The sequence below is a fragment of the Delphinapterus leucas genome, chromosome 20 (genome assembly GCF_059928025.1).
Source record: "Delphinapterus leucas isolate spDelLeu-1000000601 "Yukka" chromosome 20, BTC_Dleu_Yukka2, whole genome shotgun sequence".
In the NCBI taxonomy this organism is placed as follows: domain Eukaryota; kingdom Metazoa; phylum Chordata; class Mammalia; order Artiodactyla; family Monodontidae; genus Delphinapterus; species Delphinapterus leucas.
Window position 1 is genome coordinate 12,284,276 of NC_143148.1, and position 18,214 is coordinate 12,302,489.

The 18,214-nt window shown below is 52.5% G+C and overlaps 1 protein-coding gene across 1 annotated transcript; it reads right to left on the minus strand.

Moving 5' to 3' along the window:
* Positions 1-326: 326 nt before the first annotated feature.
* LOC111180830 (cytochrome P450 2S1-like) lies at positions 327-13,968 on the minus strand. The gene is made up of 9 exons (XM_022585597.3): positions 12,944-13,968; positions 11,567-11,732; positions 10,058-10,207; positions 9,391-9,551; positions 9,073-9,252; positions 6,406-6,547; positions 4,698-4,885; positions 1,794-1,935; positions 327-1,700 (listed from the first exon to the last, which is right to left on the minus strand). The coding sequence occupies exons 1-9, from the start codon at positions 13,115-13,117 to the stop codon at positions 1,519-1,521; spliced, it is 1,485 nt and encodes a 494-aa protein (XP_022441305.1). The 5' UTR covers positions 13,118-13,968; the 3' UTR covers positions 327-1,518.
* Positions 13,969-18,214: the final 4,246 nt, after the last annotated feature.

Consider the following 18,214-nt stretch of genomic DNA (forward strand, 5'->3'; position numbering starts at 1 on the left):
TAGATAATTGACAAAGAAAAAGATACTTCTGGCTCTCTAGTGAAGAGAAGGGAGGAGGGAAAGGGTGGCAGGAGAGGCCAGAGTGAGGGTAGGGTTTGTGTTTCGGCGTCTGCTTTCAGTTTGGGAGGGTGCCCAGGGTGGGAAGTGGTCACCTTCGGTTTTTCCCTAACTGAGGCCCCCCAACTCCCCTACCCGCACGCCTCCCACCCCCTGCCCTAGGCCTGCAGTTCTGCCCACCCTCCAACATCAGCCTCACCGGAAGTGAGGCCCAGGACAGCTCCCCCCTCCCCGCACGCCCCCCCGCCCCGCCACCTCCACATCTGCTACTGATGTCAACAGCCAGGGTAGGCGGGGGCCATGTTTTTCGGTTCCCGCCTAGCCTCCAGGGAGGGGTGGACCCCCCCATCCCCACTCCTTACTCACAATGATGGACACTGTCACACACATACTAGGCCCTGCCCTGGGCCAGAGACAAAATTTTATTGCAAAACGGAGACCTTCGAGTCACAAGGACGTCAGACCTGGCCTCTTCCCTGTAACGGGGAGTTGGAATCTGGCTCCATCCACTGGGTCTAACTGGAGGCGGGTGGGGGGAGCAGGGGAGGTTTTCAACATGGTTATATAAGCTGGAGTGTGTGTGTGTGTGTGTGTGTGTGTGTGTGTGTGTGTGTGTGTGGTGTGTTCCCCTGATCTGAGTTTCCACGTATGTCCAAGTTTACTTTGTCCCCAGGCTTGTGCACAATTGCACACTGGGGTCTGTCTGTATTTGGGAGCATTTGGGGGATCAGGCTGCCTGGAAAGGGGTGCCCTTGAGGGCTGAAGGTGTGGAGGAGGCCAGGGCTGGGCCTCCGCAGGAGTCGTATATCTTAGCGGGAAGATACCCCGGAGGTGGGCGGGTGTCCCACATGGGCTGGCTGTGTGGTTCAGTGGTTGGGGGCATGTGGATGACGACAGTCTTATGCCTGGATAGCGGTACGGTCACTTGAGGGCTGAGGACAGAGATGGTCTCTGTGTGGTGACATGAGGTGGCATGGGGCATGTTCTCTGCTCTAGGCTCCCAGAGATGGTGGCCCTGGTAAGTCTGATGAGTTAAGAGGGCACGTGGGCTGCAAACACTGTGGCTGTTTCCGTGGCTTGTGAAGGCGGCAGCTGAATCCCCACGCGTGGGTTGTGGGTCCGGGGGAGCTGTGCTGTGTATGAGTTGGTGGGTTATCCGGGCATGTGGTTGTGATTCCAGATGGACTAAATTTGTCAGTAGAAAGCTGCGTGGCCGAGTTGCCTTGTGGCCCTCGTGGGTGTGTCTGGGTGTGTGGTTGCGTGGTCTGATGACCCTGTGCATGTGTAGGCTGAATATATGTGTGACCGACTCTAGAAAACAGCTACAGGTGTGCGAAAGTGGCTGCCTGTGGTGTAGGCGTGTGGCTCAGGAGACACAGCCATGTCCATGGCAACCGCCAAGGCTGCTACCTCCCAAGTTTCCCTTCTTCATCCGGTCCACACGGTGGAGTGGGGTGGAGGTCAGCGGGGCCGGAATTGCAGCTGGAAGGCTTGGGGGATGTTGAAAAGGCCACTGACGGCCGGCTGGAGGTTCAGGGCACCCGGTGGGCACGGGTTCCCCAGCGAGAAGGCCTGCAGGATGGCGGTGAACAGGAGGAAGAGCTCGGTCCGAGCCAGGCCCTCCCCGAGGCAGACACGCTTACCTGGAGGGGAGACAGATGGCGCTGTGCCAACCGTCCTCACACCCAGGCCTGTGGGAGGACCAGTGGGTAGACAGGGGCGGACCCAGCAGATACCTAAGGAGAAGGGCAGGAAGGCCTCGTGCTTTTTGAACTTTCCGTCTGCATCCAGGAATCGTCCTGGGTTGAACTCCTCGGGCTGTTTGAAGACCTCAGGGTCATGCAGGATGGAACCAAGGAGGGGGAAGACCTCCGTGCCCTGAGGGGAGATCATAACAAAACTACAAACATCCCTCACCCCGCAGGCCTTCAGTCCTCGAGGGTGGAGCACAAGAGTCTGGTGTGTTGGGGAGACCGGTTCACGGAACACAGCGGCATCAATGTTTATCGAGTGCTTGTTATGTGTCAGGCACTTTATTAATCATTACATATGTATCGCCTCATATGTAATAGGTACATGTATTATACTCACACACACACACTCACAAACATACACACAAACTCACTAAATCTTTTTAACAAGTCTAGGGAACAGTTAGTAATATGATCCCATTTTAAAGATGGGGGAGGGACCTCCCTGGTGGTCCAATGGCCTAAGACTCCACGCTCCCAATGCAGGGGACTCAGGGTTCGATTCCTGGCCGGGGAACTAGGTCCCACATGCATGCCACAACTAAGAGTTCGCATGCCACAACTAAGGAGCCCTCTTGCCGCAACTAAGACCCGGCACAACCAAATAAATAAATTAATTAAATATTTAAAAAACCAAACCAACGAAAGATAATGTCTTAGAGGCTGCTTATAAGGCGGGGAAGATAACTGTCCACTGGTTAAACAGGGTGCTAGGAACAGTCAGGTCTGTAACTCGGTAGTACAAATGGATTAAAGGATAGGGCTAACAATGATGCAACAGTGTGGAATATTAAAAAAAAAAAAAAAAAAAGATGGAGGACTTCCCTGGTGGTCCAGTGGTTAAGACTCCGTGCTCCCACTATAGGGGGCACAGGTTCGATCCCTGGTCAGGGAACTAAGATCCTGCAAGTTGCGTGGTGCAGCCAAAACAAACAAAAAGTGGGAAAACAGAGGCCCAGAGAACGTAAGCAACTTGCCCAAAGCAACATTTGGACGTGGCAGAGCTTGTTATTTTTATGTTTGTTTTTAAACTTTGGGGCTATGTTGTGATTCAGCTGTGGCTGTCCTAAGGCACTTGGCTAAGAGTCCAGCTTTCTGCCACTATGATCTTCTGGAGGTGAAGGGTGGGTGGATGGGGGCTGCCCAAGAAGGCTTCCCCTGCCCAGGTTTGGGGAGAGGGGCAGCCCCTTCCGCTGAGATCAGAGTCCCCATGTTCCCAGGACTGTGGTGGAGGGTGAAGGAAGGTAGGGAGTACGAGGAGAGGGCGAGGGATCTCCTTTGTTAGGGATTCTGGCTAATGGGGCTCCGAGTTGGGAAGGTGAGTGAGGCTTCAGGAAAAGGTCAGGCTAATGTTGTTAAAATAAGAGAAAGGCAGATAGCAGTGTTTAACCACTGCTAAAGCATAGGCTCTGGGTTCAAATCCTGCCCCTACTGCTTGTAGGCTGGGAGAGCTTGCCAAGTCTTCTAACCTATCAAGGCCTCAGTTTCCTCATTTGTAAAATGGGTGTGATAATGATGATAACGATGTGATAATGATGTAGTGCTGCTCTGAAGATTAAATAAGGTAATACATGTAAAGCATTTAGAATAATACCTGGCACAGAGCAGATCCTCGATCACAGACGCCTGTTATTGCTATTATCATTATCTGTAGTTGCAAGAGTCATTGCTGTAGCAATAGTCGCTGCTGTGGTGTACACAGGAGCCCCACCCCCGGCACAAAGAGCTCATTCGGTGTTTAACAAGCATCGTTTCACAGATTCCTTACAATCCCAAGATGATACTATTATTACTCCCAATTTAGAAGAGGAGGGACTTCCCCGGTTGCACAGTGGTTAAGAATCCACCTGCTTGGGGCTTCCCTGGTGGCGCAGTGGTTGAGAGTCCGCCTGCTGATGCAGGCGACACGGGTTCGTGCCCCGGTCCGGGAAGATCCCACATGCCGCGGAGCAACTAAGCCTGTGCACCACAACTACTGAGCCTGCGCTCTAGAGCCCGTGAGCCACAACTACTGAAGCCCGCGTGCCTAGAGCCCGGGCTCCGCAACAAGAGAAGCCACCGCAATGAGAAGCCCGCACACGGCAACAAAGTGTAGCCCGTGCTCGCTGCAACTAGAGAAAGCCTGTGTGCAACGGAGACCCAACGCAGCCAAAAATATATAAATAAATTAATTTAAAAGAAAAAAAAAAAGAAGAAGAGTAGATGGAGGTTCAGAGGGTGAAGTGATTTGCCCAAGATCTCAGCTAGAAAACAGCAGGACTGGATTCTAACTGCTATGAACTGGATTCTACAATGAAGCTCAAGGAGGGAGCAGCTTGCCCGGAAGGCACCTTCGGTTTCCAGGGAGAGGTCGCCCCCTAGTGGTGCTGGTTCTGAGTTGCTCTGGAATGAAGGGGCAGGAACTGAGAGAGAGAGAGAGAGAGAGAGAGAGAGAGAAAGAGTGTGTGTGTGTGTGTGTGTGTGTGTGTTGTGTGTGTTGGGAAGGAGGGAGAGCCTGATCGTGTTTGCAGCCGGGTGGAGGGTGAGGGCCGGAGGGTGAGGGCCTCCGTCGGACCTCAGTTCTCAAATTGCTTCCCTGCCTGTCACGTTATCTGATTGTCCCCACCACGATTGGAAGGAGGTAGAATTAGGATCCATTGGACACATGGGGGAAACCGAGGCTCAGAGACAGAGTCAAAAGGCAAGAAAAATGTATACAGAAAGAAACAAAGAGAGATGCAGAGACAGGGACACAGAAAAAGAAAGGAAGATGTCAGCCAGAGAGGAGAGAGAAAGAGGAAGAAGATGCAGAGACAAACTGACCAGGATTCAGAAAAAGAGACAAAGATAGCAACGGACTCAGGCCCGAGACAGAGACAGCTGCTGGGCCTGGCTGACCCGCACACCCACCTGGGGCAGGGTGTACCCCCGGAAGCGGGTGGTCTTGACGAGGGCTCGGGGCACTCCCATGGGTACAAGCGCCAGCAGCCGCTGTGCCTCATGCAGAACCGCGTCCGTGTAGGGGAGGCGGGCTCGGTCCCCCAGGCTTGGCGCCTGGCCGGGCCCCAGCTCCCGCGTCAGCTCCGCCTGCACTCGCTCTGCATCCAAGAAGAGGAGAGTTGGAGGTCAAAGGTGGGGCGGGGCCCTACGATCCTCCCCTCCGACGCCCCATCTTCTTTATTTTTTAAGGTTTATTTATTTATTTATTTGGCCGTACCACACGGATCTTAGTTCCCCAAGCAGGGATTGAACCCGGGCCCTCGGCAGTGAAAGTGCGGAGTCCCAGCCACTGGACCGCCAGGGAGTTCCCGGACGCTCCATCTTCCTGAGCAGCTGTGGTTAGGGGTGAGGCTGGCGGGCAGGGAGGAAGAGTCCTCCAGCCCTCTGCAGACCGGGTCCCACACATCCCGTGTGGTGGGCATCACATCTCTCCTCTTTTTTTTAACGGTATGCGGGCCTCTCACTATTGCGGCCTCTCCTGTTGCGGAGCACAGGCTCCGGATGCGCAGGCCCAGCGGCCATGGCTCACGGGCCCAGCCACTCCACGGCATGTGGGATCTTTCCGGACCGGGGCACGAACCCGTGTCCCCTGCATTGGCAGGTGGACTCTCAACCACTGCGCCACCAGGGAAGCCCACATCTCTCCTCTTTCAATTCCCATAGCAATCCTGTGAGGTGGGGGAACATAATCTAGCTCCATGTCCCAGATAAGGACAGAGGCCTAGTGAGCTGAAATAGCAGCTGACTCCCAGGTCCCATCTTCCAGGTCAGCCCACCCCACTGGCTCAACAGCACTGGACGCAGCTGCGTGACCCTGAAATGCTGGAGTTCCTTGGGGCACATTCCCAGCCCTGCCTCACCCACTTACCCTCCCTCACCAACACAGCTTCAGGTCTTGCCTGTGCCCTGATAACCCCAATTTGTTTCTTATCTCCAGTCCTGATGCAGGTGTCTCGTGGCCTTCTGGATGTCCCCCCACCCCCGGTGGTTCCAGGTCCCTCACACTCAAATTGTCCCCAAATGGCTTCAGCATCTCCCCTGAAATAGCTCCTTATCCCTTCTGTCCCCATCTCAGGATGGCCTCATGGTCCCCCGGTCCCCTGGCCAGAGCCCTGGGCCTGTCCCTGGATGCCTCCCTCCCTTGTCATTCTCCACCACCTGCCTACTTGGACCCCTCTCTCCTCCCCACAGCTTGGCCCAGCCCTGTTTGTTCTCTCTGGCCTAGGTCCCTACCTTGTCCTCTGCCCTGGGCTCCTGGCATCCTCTTTCAGACCCTACAACTTACCTCTTCATGACAGACCAAAGGATTTTTCTAAAATGCTCATTTGTCCCTGCCCTCCCCTGCTCAACGACCTTCCATGGCTCCCCATGGCTCAGGATTAGGTGCACAACGTACCACCAAGGCGGCAAGGCCGGAGACGCCTCCTGCCTCATTTCTCATTTTACTAGACCTCTCACTGCAGCCGGCAGTCCGCACGCTTCTTGCTTTTCAGACGCACCGGATGCCAGTTCATTCTCGCCTCCAGGCTCTGGCTCAGGCTGTCCACTCCCCTAAACATCCTTCCTCTCGAGCCCTCCCTCCTGTTCCCAGGGCCTGGCTGGTGGAGAAGCTTCCTACCTTGGACCTGAGGGTATTTCAGCAGGAGCAGGAGAGTGTAGCGAATCGTGTTGCTGACTGTCACCGTCCCGGCGAACAACAGATAAATGACCGTCATCAGCAAGTTCTTGTCAGTGAATTCTGTGTTAGGGTCTTGCTTCTCCTGGGGGAAACCAGGCAGAGGAGCTCAGAGAACACAGGCTGCCGGGAGTAGAGACCCAGCACAGCCAGGTTTGGGGTGCAGCACAGCAAGTTATAACTTTGTCAGGGAGTTTAAATAAATGTGTGAGAAAGTTGGGAAGTGGGCTCTTGATATTAGTTCTCTCGGGGTGAAATGTTTTAAAAATAAAAGAGAGGGGCTTCCCTGGTGGCGCAGTGGTTGAGAGTCCACCTGCCGATGCAGGGGACACGGGTTCGTGCCCCGGTCCGGGAAGATCCCACGTGCCGCGGAGCGGCTGGGCCCGTGAGCCATGGCCGCTGAGCCTGCGCGTCCAGAGCCTGTGCTCCGCAGCAGGAGAGGCCACAACAGTGAGAGGCCCGCGTACCGCAAAACAAAAACAAAAACAAAACAAAACAAAAAATAAAAATGAAAGAGAGTGGCCACTATAAAACGAACAAACAAACAGAAAATGACAAGTGTTGGTGGAGACACGGAGAAACCGGAACCCCTGTCGCCAAGCGGGTATATAAAAGGGTGCAGCTGTTATGGCAAATGGTACAGCGATTCCTCAAAAAAGTAAAATAGATTTACCATGTGATCCAGCAGTTCCACTTCTGGGGATTTATCCAGAAGAGTAGAAAGCAGGATCTTGAAGAACATTTGTATACCTATGTTCATAGCAGCATTATTCATAATAGCCAAAAGGTGAAAGCAACCCCAAGTGTCCACTGATCGATGAATGTGCTATATCCACACAGTGGAATATGATTCAGCCTTAAAAAGGAAGGAAATCTTGTCACATGCTGCAATGTGAATGAAACTTGACCACATTATGCTAAGTGAGATAAGCCACGAAAGGACAAATACTGTGTGATCCCACTTATATGAGGTCCCTAGAGTAGGCAAATTCATAGAGTAAGGAAGTAGGAGGGTGGGGGCTGAGGGCTGGGGGAGGGAAGGATGGGGATCTGTTGTTTAATGGGTATAGAATTTCAGTTTTGCAAGTTGAAAGTGTTCTGGAGATGGATGGTTGTCATGTGAATATCTAACACCACTGAACTGTACACTTGAAAATGGCTAAGTTTTATGTTATGTATATTTTACTATAATTAAATTAAAAAAAATTTTTTTTTGGCCATGCCACATGACTTGTGGGATCCTAGTTTCCTGACCAGGGATCGAACCCGGGCCTCCTGCAGTGGAAGCACAGAGTCCTAACCACTGGACCGCCAGGGAATTCCCATTCCCTTTCATTTCTTAAATTAAAAAGATTTAATTATATTTGAGATTAACAGGTACACACTACTATATATAAAATAGATAAACAAGGACCTACTGTATAGCACAGGGAACTATATTTAATGTCTTACAATAACCTATAATGGAAAAGAATCTGAAAAAGAATATATATATGATTCAGTTTCATATATATATATATATATATAAATATATATATATATAACCGAATCACTCTGCTGTATATTTGAAACATTATAAATCAACTATACTTCAGTAAAAAAATAAAAATTAAAAAAATTCAGGGGACTTCCCTGGTGACACAGGGGTGAAGAATCCGCCTGCCAATGCAGGGGACACGGGTTCGAGCCCTGGTCCGGGAAGATCCCACGTGCCATGGAGCAACTAAACCCATGCGCCACAACTACTGAACCTGCTCTCTAGAGCCCGCGAGCCACAACTACTGAGCCCATGTGCCACAACTAATGAAGCCCGTGCGCCTAGAGCCTGTGCTCCACAAGAGAAGCCACCGCAATGAGAAGCCCACACACCGCAATGAAGAGTAGCCTCCACTCGCTGCAGCTAGAGAAAGCCTGCTCACAGCAACGAAGACCCAATGCAGCCAAAAATAAATAAATGTATAAAAAAAAAAATTCGGGAATTCTCTGGCTGTCCAGTGGTAGGTCTCTGTGCTTTCACTGCCGAGGGCCCAGGTTCAGTCTCTGGTTGGGAACTGAGATCCCACAAGCCACATGGTAGCCGCCCCCCCCAAAAAAAAGGGCCACAGAGTTAAGAAAAAAAATCTCTCTCTCCGTGAACAGGGCGGCTGCATTTATTCAAAGGATGTGGCCCTGAATATCTCCCATAATTGCGAAGTATGTACAATTCAAAACGAGTTATTTCCACAGGGATCATCTTAATTCTAATTTTCTCATATGATAATTGTTCTCACATAATTAATAAAGAGGAGTTTATTAGTCTAATTAGACATTGCAAGGTTTCATAAGTAAAAGATTGTAATTCATAGGAACTTTCCCGTGTGGGTTGGGGGAAGTCATGGTGGGGATTACCGGTGGCAAGTCACTGGGCATGAGGCCTGGGCGGGGGGGGGGGGGGGGGGTGTGGGGGTGTGGGCTGAGGTTGGAGGGAGGAGAAAAAGGAGAGATGCAAGTGACTCAGACACACATTCACAGAGCGACGTGCAGAGAGAAAGAAGGAGGGTGACAGAGTGTCCCAGCTATACCCGGGTGTAGGGGCTGGCCAGGAGGCCCCCAACCCTAAGCTTCCCCCACCTTTGCCATCTTCAGCAAGAAGGCATCCACAACGTCGCGTGCGGGGCCTGAGGCGTCCAGGCTCCTCTGGTGCCGCTGTATCTGCTGGGTGGCGAAGGCAGCCACAGTGCCCACTTGGCCGAGGAGCTGCGTGTAGGGGCCCGGGAGGTGCTGCAGGAGCCGTGAGAACATCTCGTAGGTCTGCGGGGGGACGGGCAGCCGTTTTCACGGGGGCCTGGCCCTGCACCAGGGCAGAGGGGCGGGCGGACAGGGCGCTCTGGGGTTACCTGAAAGAGGTGGGCAGGAGCCTTTGGAGAGAGAGGGATCCCACCCCCTTACCTGGGCCCACGGGGAGCTGACCCCCACGACGATGCCACTAGCCGCCCGGACCAAGGCCTGGAACTCCTCGTCGTCATAGGGGAAGCGGAGGCGGAAGACGAGGGAGCAGACGATGTTGGAGGTGGCCTGGGCCAGCAGCAGTGAGGGGTCAAAAGGCCTTCCTGGGGAGGAGGGGACAGGGAGGGGGCTTGTGATGGAGACGGGCAGAGGGGTGCTGACGTAGGGCGGGGCCTGTCCACGAAGATGGAGTGGGGGCCAGACCCGACCGGAAAGAGACAGGCAGAAAGAGTGAGACAGAGACAGAGACGGACAGGGAAAGAGAGAGTTAGACACGGAGAGAGACAGAGAAAGACACAGGCAGACTTACAGGAGAGAAAAACAGAAAAATAGGGACTTCCCTGGTGGTCCAGTGGTTAAGACTCCGCACTTCCAATGCAGGGGGCGCGGGTTTGATCCCTGGTGGGGGAACTAAGATCCCACATGCTGCACAGTCAAAAAAAAAAAGAGGAGAGGCAGAAAGAGTGACGTGACAGTACGAGGGACACAGAGACCCTCAGGGAGACAGCAGGATAGAGGCAGAAGGTGGAGGAGGAGAGAGGTGGAATGATTGGAGTCCCCAGCCCAGTGCGCGAGGGAAGGCCCTACCACACTCGGGCACCCTGCTGACCTTTGGTCCTCCGGAGCGCCTCCACCAGACACCGGGCCTCCGCCTGGATCAGCTCCTCACCTTCTCGTTTCCCCATGCCCAAGTCCCGCAGGGCCAGCGTGGTGAACTTCCTCAGCTGCCTCCATCGCTCCCCATTAGAGAAGAAAACCCCTGCACAGAAGGCTAGACTCAAGGAGGGACCAGCCCTCCCCCGTTCCCCAGGATTCCTCCCTTCCTCCCAGTGAGGTGCCCTGTCCTAAGTCCACATGAGCCTAGCGCAAGAAGGAGGGCCCACGAGGTGCTCAATAATTGCCTAACTTGCATCGGAGGGTGACCTCCTCCTGAGGAGTTGGTATCTGGGATTATCCAGGCTCCTTGTGTTTTGTGATTCACCAGCGTGAGTGAAGATTTCTTCCTTCCTGCCGGCTATCCATCTTTTTATTCCTCTGTTCACCCACCCATCCATTTACCATTCCTTCCTCTTTCCTCTTTCTCCCTCCCTCCCACCCTTCTATCCATGCATCCATCCATCGATACCAACACTTATGGAGTATTATTGGGTCCCATGCCCCATGCCAACTGGAGGTTGAAAAGGGAGGGAGATGGATGGAATTGCACTGTTTTCCTCCTTATCCAAGAGGCCTGGACAGTCCCTTCCCTGGTCTGAGCTGTTTCCACTTGTAGAATGCCAGTCTATAACGGCCTTCTGGGCGCCTCCTCCTGGATGTCCCCTGCCCACCCATCCCTCCGCTGTGTCCCAAACTGGCCTCAGCATCTCTCTTTCTCATCAACATCCCATCCCCTGGCTAGAGCCCTGCATTCCTCTCCCAACCACCTCCCCTCTTCCACTCAACAGCCCCAGCCCCGGTCCAGCCCAGTCCCCTTGCTGGGCTCCCACACAGCAACCAGAGGATCTTTCTAACTCTGACTCTACCCTTTCCCAGAAAAACCCAAAGTCCAAACTCTGGCTTGACTCGGGCCCTGCGTGATCAGGCTCCGAAGACGTCTCCAGCTTTGCTACTAATTCAATTGCACTGGGCTTTTCTCACTTCCTCAAAGGTGCCAGGATGGCCCTCTAGGCCTTTGCCCCGGCTGTCCCCTCTTCCTGGATCACTCACCTCTTCGTCCTCACTGAACTAACTGCACTCAGTCTTCAGGTCTCAGTTCAAATGTCAACTCCGCTAGGAAGCCTTCTCTGATTCCCCCCATTCTCCTCTCCAAATCCCTCTGCCCCCCTCATTTTGAGTGTTTGCCCACCGATTCCCAGTGCCTCAGATGCTCTCCCTCTTCCTCCCAGCCCTGGGGCTTCACCTGGAACATTAATAACACTACTACAACCAGGTCACTAATGAGTGCTTACTTCGTGCTATCCTCAGTGCAATCCTACACAATAGGCACTGTCATCAACCCATTTTAGATGAGAAAACAGAGGCCCAGAGACACTGAACTGCGTGGAAGGTCACATATGAGTAAGTGGTGGCAGGCTCTGAGTGAAGGACCCAGCAGCCTCCAGCTCCCCTTTTGACTCACCATGGCCATCAAAGGTTCCGTTCAGTGTTGCCACCAAACCCCGTCCGCTGAACGCCTCGGCCTGACCTCTCAGGGCCTCCTGCACAGCCTCACGCCCAACCAGGACCACCACGCGCCGCCAGGGTCCCAGGTACACAGTGAACACTGGTCCATACTTCTTACTCAGCTGGGAGCAGGGACCGAGAAGGGGTGAGTGACGTGGGGAAGTCTACTGCCTTTTAAAGTCTTGTGTCCATCCTGGCCCCTGCCGCTGGATGAGCCACCTAAGAGAAGCCCTTCCTGCCTCGCCCCATACTGAAGTAGTCCCTTTGGAAGATTCAGTTCTTGTTTTGCACCAAGCTCCCAGCATTTCACCCCCCTCCCCCACAAGAGTCCTCCTTGCTCAAACTCCCTCACCCAACACACTCTCTGGTCCCCATTCCCTTACCCCCTGCAGAGCCCTAACTTCTGACACTGGGACAACCCAGAACCCACCCCTGCTCCCACAGCACAGACCTATAGCAGCAAAAATGGGTAGCTGCAGCTGTGGCCTCCCATAATCTCTCATCTCCCCATCCCCGAAAAAAAAAACAACCCCAACTACCCCTTTCAACCACTGCTAAATCCTCAAAGTCTGGAGCAGCTACCACGGAGCACTGGTGCCATGCTCGCTACCCCCTCCTTGCCATGTCTGGAAGACACCGGAATGGGGAACCTCTGGCCTCTTTTCACTACCCCCCGCCAAAAGTTTGGAGACTGCCTCAGCCTCCTGTCTCTCTCTCCTTCCTTTCTCTGTCCCACGAACTTCCAGCTCCCTCCCTCCTAGCTGAGCTCCGCCTATCCCCCCCTCCCCCAGCCCCCCAGCCCCATCGGTCTCCGCAGACAAATTCCTGGAATCCTCCAGCCTCTGCCTCCAACTCCCCCGGGGACACCCTCTCTTTTTTATTCTCTGCCCCCTCCACAGGATACTCACGTGTATCTCCCCTCTCCCTCTCCCTCTGGGTCAAGTCACCACCATCACACCATCAGTTTCTCTTCTGCTTCACGACTCGTCTCTCTCACCTTTGGTTCCCTGCCCCCCTCCCCCCTCCCAACCTTCCCAGGATTCTGCCAGTCTCTCTAACCCGGGACCCCTGGCCCCCTGGAGCCTGCTTTCCAGCTCTCACGCCGTCTCCAGGATTCGGGGGGCAGGATTCTGCTCCTCCTAGCCCGGGTGCCCCACCCCCTCTCCCTGCGACTCCCCCAACTCTCTCAGCTCTGCCCGGGGACCCTTCATCCGCATCCCCTAGGATACCTAAGGGCCTCGCTGCGTGGTTTGTCTTCCTGGGGTTCCCCCCCCCTCCTGGCCCTGGTACCCTCCCACCCCCTCCTAGCCAGGGCGTCGGCGCGCCCCCTCACCCGTAAGAGCCCCAAGTACAGCGCCCCAGGCCGGAGCTGCAGGAGGTTCCCCAGCAGCGGCAGCGGCGTGGGCCCAGGGGGCAGGTGGCCTCGCGTCCGGGTCCCAGGCAGCGCCAGCGCCAGCAGCAGCAGCGCCAGCAGCAGCAGCAGCGCCCAGGTGCCCGCCGCCTCCATCTCGGCAGGTCGGCTGCTTCTCGGGCTCCCCGACGCTCCACGCGGCTGGGCCAGTTGGGGGCGGGTGCCGGGCGGCTCCTTCCCCGAAGAAATCTGGCGGAGGGAGGCGGGGCAGCTAGCCTTTCCCCCTGCCTCCGGGCAGGATTCTCTCCCCGCCGCCGGATTTCTTTCTCCCAGACCACCGCCGCCGCCTGGTGTCCAGGACACACTCGAACGCTAGTCTCCCTGGTCACCCAGGTTCGAGGGGGCGGAGACAGCTCTTTGCGCCACAGGTAGGGCGTGGGCAGGCGGGGAGATCCTAGAAACCAGAGACTTTGGCCGCTACCAGGAGGCCACACCCCGTGCCTGGCGGTGACCCCGCACCGCCCTCCCCGACTCCTACCTCCCTCCTCACTGTTATCCGGTGTGCATTCACGTGTGCGTGCGTGGGTGGGGTCTTTAAGCCAATTTCCTCCAACACCTTACATCTTCACCACGAACTAGGAGGAACGTGACCTTGAACCATACATAAAATAGCTAACCCACAAGGACTTACTGTACAGCCCAGGGAACTATACTTGATAGCTTGTAATAACCTGTAATGGAAAAGAATCTGAAAAGGAATATATATCTGGGACTTCCCTGCTGGCTCGGTGGTTAAGAATCCGCCTGCCAATGCAGGGGACACAGTTGGAGCCCTGGTGTGGGAAGATCCCACATGCCACGGAGCAACAAAGCCAGTGGGCCACCCGGCGCTCTGGGGCCCACGAGCCGCGACTACTGAGCCCGCGTGCCACAACTGCTGAACCCCCCCCATAGCCCGTGCTCCGCAACAAGAGAAGCCACCGCAATGAGAAGCCCGCGCACCACAGCGAAGAGTAGCTCACGCTCGCCACAACTAAGGAAAGCCCCGGCACAGCAATGAAGACCCAGCGCAGCCAAAAATAAATTAATTTAAAAAAAGAATATATATATGTATGTATAGCTGACTCACTGTGCTGTACCTGAAACTAACACGGCATTGTAAATCAACCATACTTCAATAACAATTAATTAATTAATCAACAAACAGAAAACCAATAAAGGATCTGAGGTTCAGAGAGTCTTAGGCCACACAGCTAACAAAGCGGCACAGTTGGGGGTTGAATTCAGACCGGTCTGAACGATTGACTAAATCATTCATTCACTTAGCAGTATAGTATAGTGGTTAGAAACATGATGTCTGAAGCCAGACCACTTGAGTTCACAGCCCAGCTTCTCTGTTAATTCTTCTTTAAGAATGGGGATCTGTTTCAGAATTAAACAGTTATGTGTGGGAATTCCTTGGCTGTCCAGTTGTTAGGACTCCGGGCTCTAACTGCCGAGGACCAGGGTTCAATCCCTGGTCCGGGAATTAAAATCCCACAAGCCGTGCGGCCAAAAATAAGATAGGTACGTGTGTACATAACTTAAAACAGGGCCAGGTGCATATATAACAAGCATTAAATAAATGCAAAGCTAATATTCTTCCAATTAATTGTTATTGAGGTCTAGTTGTAATAGAGAGAAGGACCTTGCCCTCTCAGAGCACTTGTCCCCATGCAAATGAACTTGTAAATTAAGATAATTTCAGGAAGTGCAAAGGCCTGCCAGGGGAATGGGCTTGTTGAGGCAGAAGATGGTTACAATGTCAGATCCATGCTGTAGCCCCAGCATCTAGAGCAGTGCCTGGCACACAGTAGATGCTCAATAAATATCTGTTGCATCAAAGATTGAATGCAGGCGATGATGCTATCGAGGTCAGCAGGGACGTTGTGGAAAAGATTTGGCATTTTATTTCTAGTGCAAGGGGAAGCAGTTGAAGGGTTTCTTGCAGGAAGTTACTTGGTTTGCTTTGCATTTTCATTTAACATTTTATTAGGAAACCTTTAAAACATACCAGACACCTATATATTCACCATCTAGCTTCCACCAATAACATTTGAACTATCCTTGCTTTGTTATGTATCTATTAATCTTGTCTCAATTCATCTTTTTTTTTTTGATGTGTCTCAAAGACAGTTGCAGGGCTCTCCTGGTGGGGCAGTGGTTAAGAATTTGCCTGCCAATGCAGGGGACACAGGTTCGAGCCCTGATCCAGGAAGATCCCACGTGCTGCGGAGTGGCTGGGCCCGCGTGCCACAACTACTGAGCCTGCCAGTATAGAGCCCGTGCTCTGCAACAAGGGAAGCCACCGCAATGAGAAGCCCGCGCACTGCAACAAAGAGTAGCCCCCGCTCACCGCAACTAGAGAGAGCCCATGCGCAGCAACGAAGACCCAGCGCAGCCAAAAAAAAACCTAAAAATAAACACAGACAGTTGCAGACACCAGCACCCTTCACTCCTAAACACACCAGCATGCATATCATTTGCTAGAGTTAACACTGGTGTACAGGTCATTCCTTGCCACCTCCCGGGTAAGGTTATGCACGATGAAATGCACAAATTTCGACACATAGGTACATCCTCCGTGTGACCCAAGCTCCTATAAGGATACAGAGAGTTACCATCATCCCAGAAACCTCCCTCCTGACCTCTCCCGTCAATTCCCCCACTCCCACCACTGTACTGATCAATGCCGCCCCGCCCCCCCACCAAAGATTCGTTTTCTCTTTGCTTTTTTTTTTTTTCAGCCGCGCAGCCTGTGGGATCTTCGTTCCCCTGAGCAGGCATCAAACCTGGGCCCTTGGCAGTGAAAAGTGCAGAGTCATAACCACTAGACCTCCAGGGAACTCCCCTCTCTTTGCATTTAAAAAGATCCTTCTGGCTGCCTTCTGAAGAAGGAACTGTGGGGAATGAGGAGCAGGGGAAGAAAGAGCTGGGAGCCTAGTGCAAGCAAGGTCCAGGCAAGTGATGACGATGGCTAGGAGCAGAGTGGGTAGCAGTGGGGAGAGAAAGAGATGGATACATTTAGGATTTATTTGGAGGTAGAGCCAGTAGGATTTGCTGACAAATTGAGTTTGAAGGCAAAGGAAGGAACCCGGGTTTTCTTCTGTCGAATACAAGTAATTCTGGTATGAGGTAAGGAGAGACTGTATTACAAAAGACTATTGCAGGGGCTTCCCTGGTGGCGCAGTGGTTAAGAATCTGCCTGCCAGTGAAGGGGTCATGGTTCGATCCCTGGTCCGGGAAGATCCCACATGCCGTGGAACAACTAAGCCCGTGGGCCACAACTACTGAGCCTGTGCTCTAGAGCCCACGAGCCACAATTGCTGAAGCCCGTGGGCCTAGAGCCCGTGCTCTGAAACAAGAGAAGCCACTGCAATGAGAAGCCCGCGCACCACAACGAAGAGTAGCCCCTGCTCACTCGCCACAACTAGAGAAAGCCTGTGCACAGCAAAGAAGACCCAACACAGCCAAAAATAAAATAAATAAATAAATTTATGAGAAAAACAAAACAAAAGACTATTGCAGTAGAGGGACAGAGACTATTGCAAAGACAATACCCAGAAGGATGTATTTTCTAGTGAAACAAATGTTTTCCCTAATCCTAGATTGCTTTTGTCCTCAGCAAGTGGAAAGGAGATGGGGACCAACAGAGGTGAAAAACTGGTGAAGCAGGTTTTACAGGAGGGAGAGGAATCAGGAATTCTCTTTTTGCCCGAAGAAGTTTGAGATGCCTGTTAGCTATCCCAGGAGAAGAGCTGAGTGCACAGACAGGTTAGAGGTTGGACTTGGGACCTCCCAAGACCCTCCAAAACAATGCAAAGGAGAAACTAAGAACTGGCACCCACTTCATGGCAACAAACTGTAGGCCAGCCTCCCCCCATCTCTCTCCGGTTTCAGGAGACGCCCCTGGGATGTCAGAGGCTAGAATCAAGGCCCGAGGAGACTGCAGAGAACATTCTGGCCATGTTTTGAGAGAAAGGGTTTTGGCTTAGAATAGAAATTTCAAGATTGCAAAGGTCTAAGAGTCTACTGTTTTAAGATGAACTTGATTGCAAAATCCTACAGATAAGAAAATGTAGAAGTTCCCAAGATTCTAAAGATTCCAAGACGAGACTACCCACTACCATGGTAATAAAATTCAAGTCCCTCATGGAGGCCTACAGGGCCCTTTTGGGGGATCTGTCCACTGGCTGCTGAGTTTGACATCATCTTGACCCACTCTATTCTCTGCTCATGCTAGCCCTCCTTCAGGGTTTTGAACACCAAGCTGGCCTCAGGGCCTTTTCACCAGCTCTCTGCCTGAAATGCTTGGCCCGGAGATTGAGATGGGCTCATTTTTCTGTGCTCAGCTTAAAGGCTGGTCCCCTCCAGAAGAGACTTTTCCAGATGAAACAAGCTGAATTAGCTCCCTCCCAAATCCCAGACCCTGCTTTAATTTATTAAATAAGGTATTTAATAAATATTAAATGAATTAATATTTTCTAAGCACTTACAATAATAGTGCCTGACATATAGTCAGCTTTGAATGTGTTTGTTAAATACATAGAGAATTTTCTTCATAGCCTCTTATCACTACCTTGAACGCATCTTATATATTGATTTACATTTTCATTCTGCCTTCCCCCACCAAAATATTCTCTCCACGATGGCAGGGACTTCTGTCTGGTTTACTGATGTGTCCCCAGAGCCTGGCATACAGTAGGTACTCAATAAATATTTTGTTGAATGAGTGATTTGAATACAGTTTGCTAGTCTCTCAAATTCATCTAAAGAGCGATAAAGGTTCCCAAATTCTCAGTCTAAAGAGCAAAGATGCAGAGATTCCTATCATAGATTTTGCAGTAACTGAGTTATCTGTGGTGGATCCTGGCCTCTCCTCCCCTGGACTGGGAGATGCCCATACATCTTGTTCTGTGGCTGACAGCTGACCCCTCACCTGCTACTTCCCATCAGACCCCCTCTGATCTGGACTGGGTGAGGACCTGGGTGACTTTTAATTTATTTATTTTATTAATATTTTGGCCATGCTGTGTGGCTTGTGGGATCTTAGTTCCTAGACCAGGGATCAAACCTGGGCCCTGGCAGTGAAAGTGCGGAGTCCTAACCACTGGACTGCCAGGGAATTCTGGGTGACTTTAAATTTAGCCTCCTATGATGGATTTTTTTTTTAAGATTAAAATATTTATTTATTTATTTGGCTGCATTGGGTCT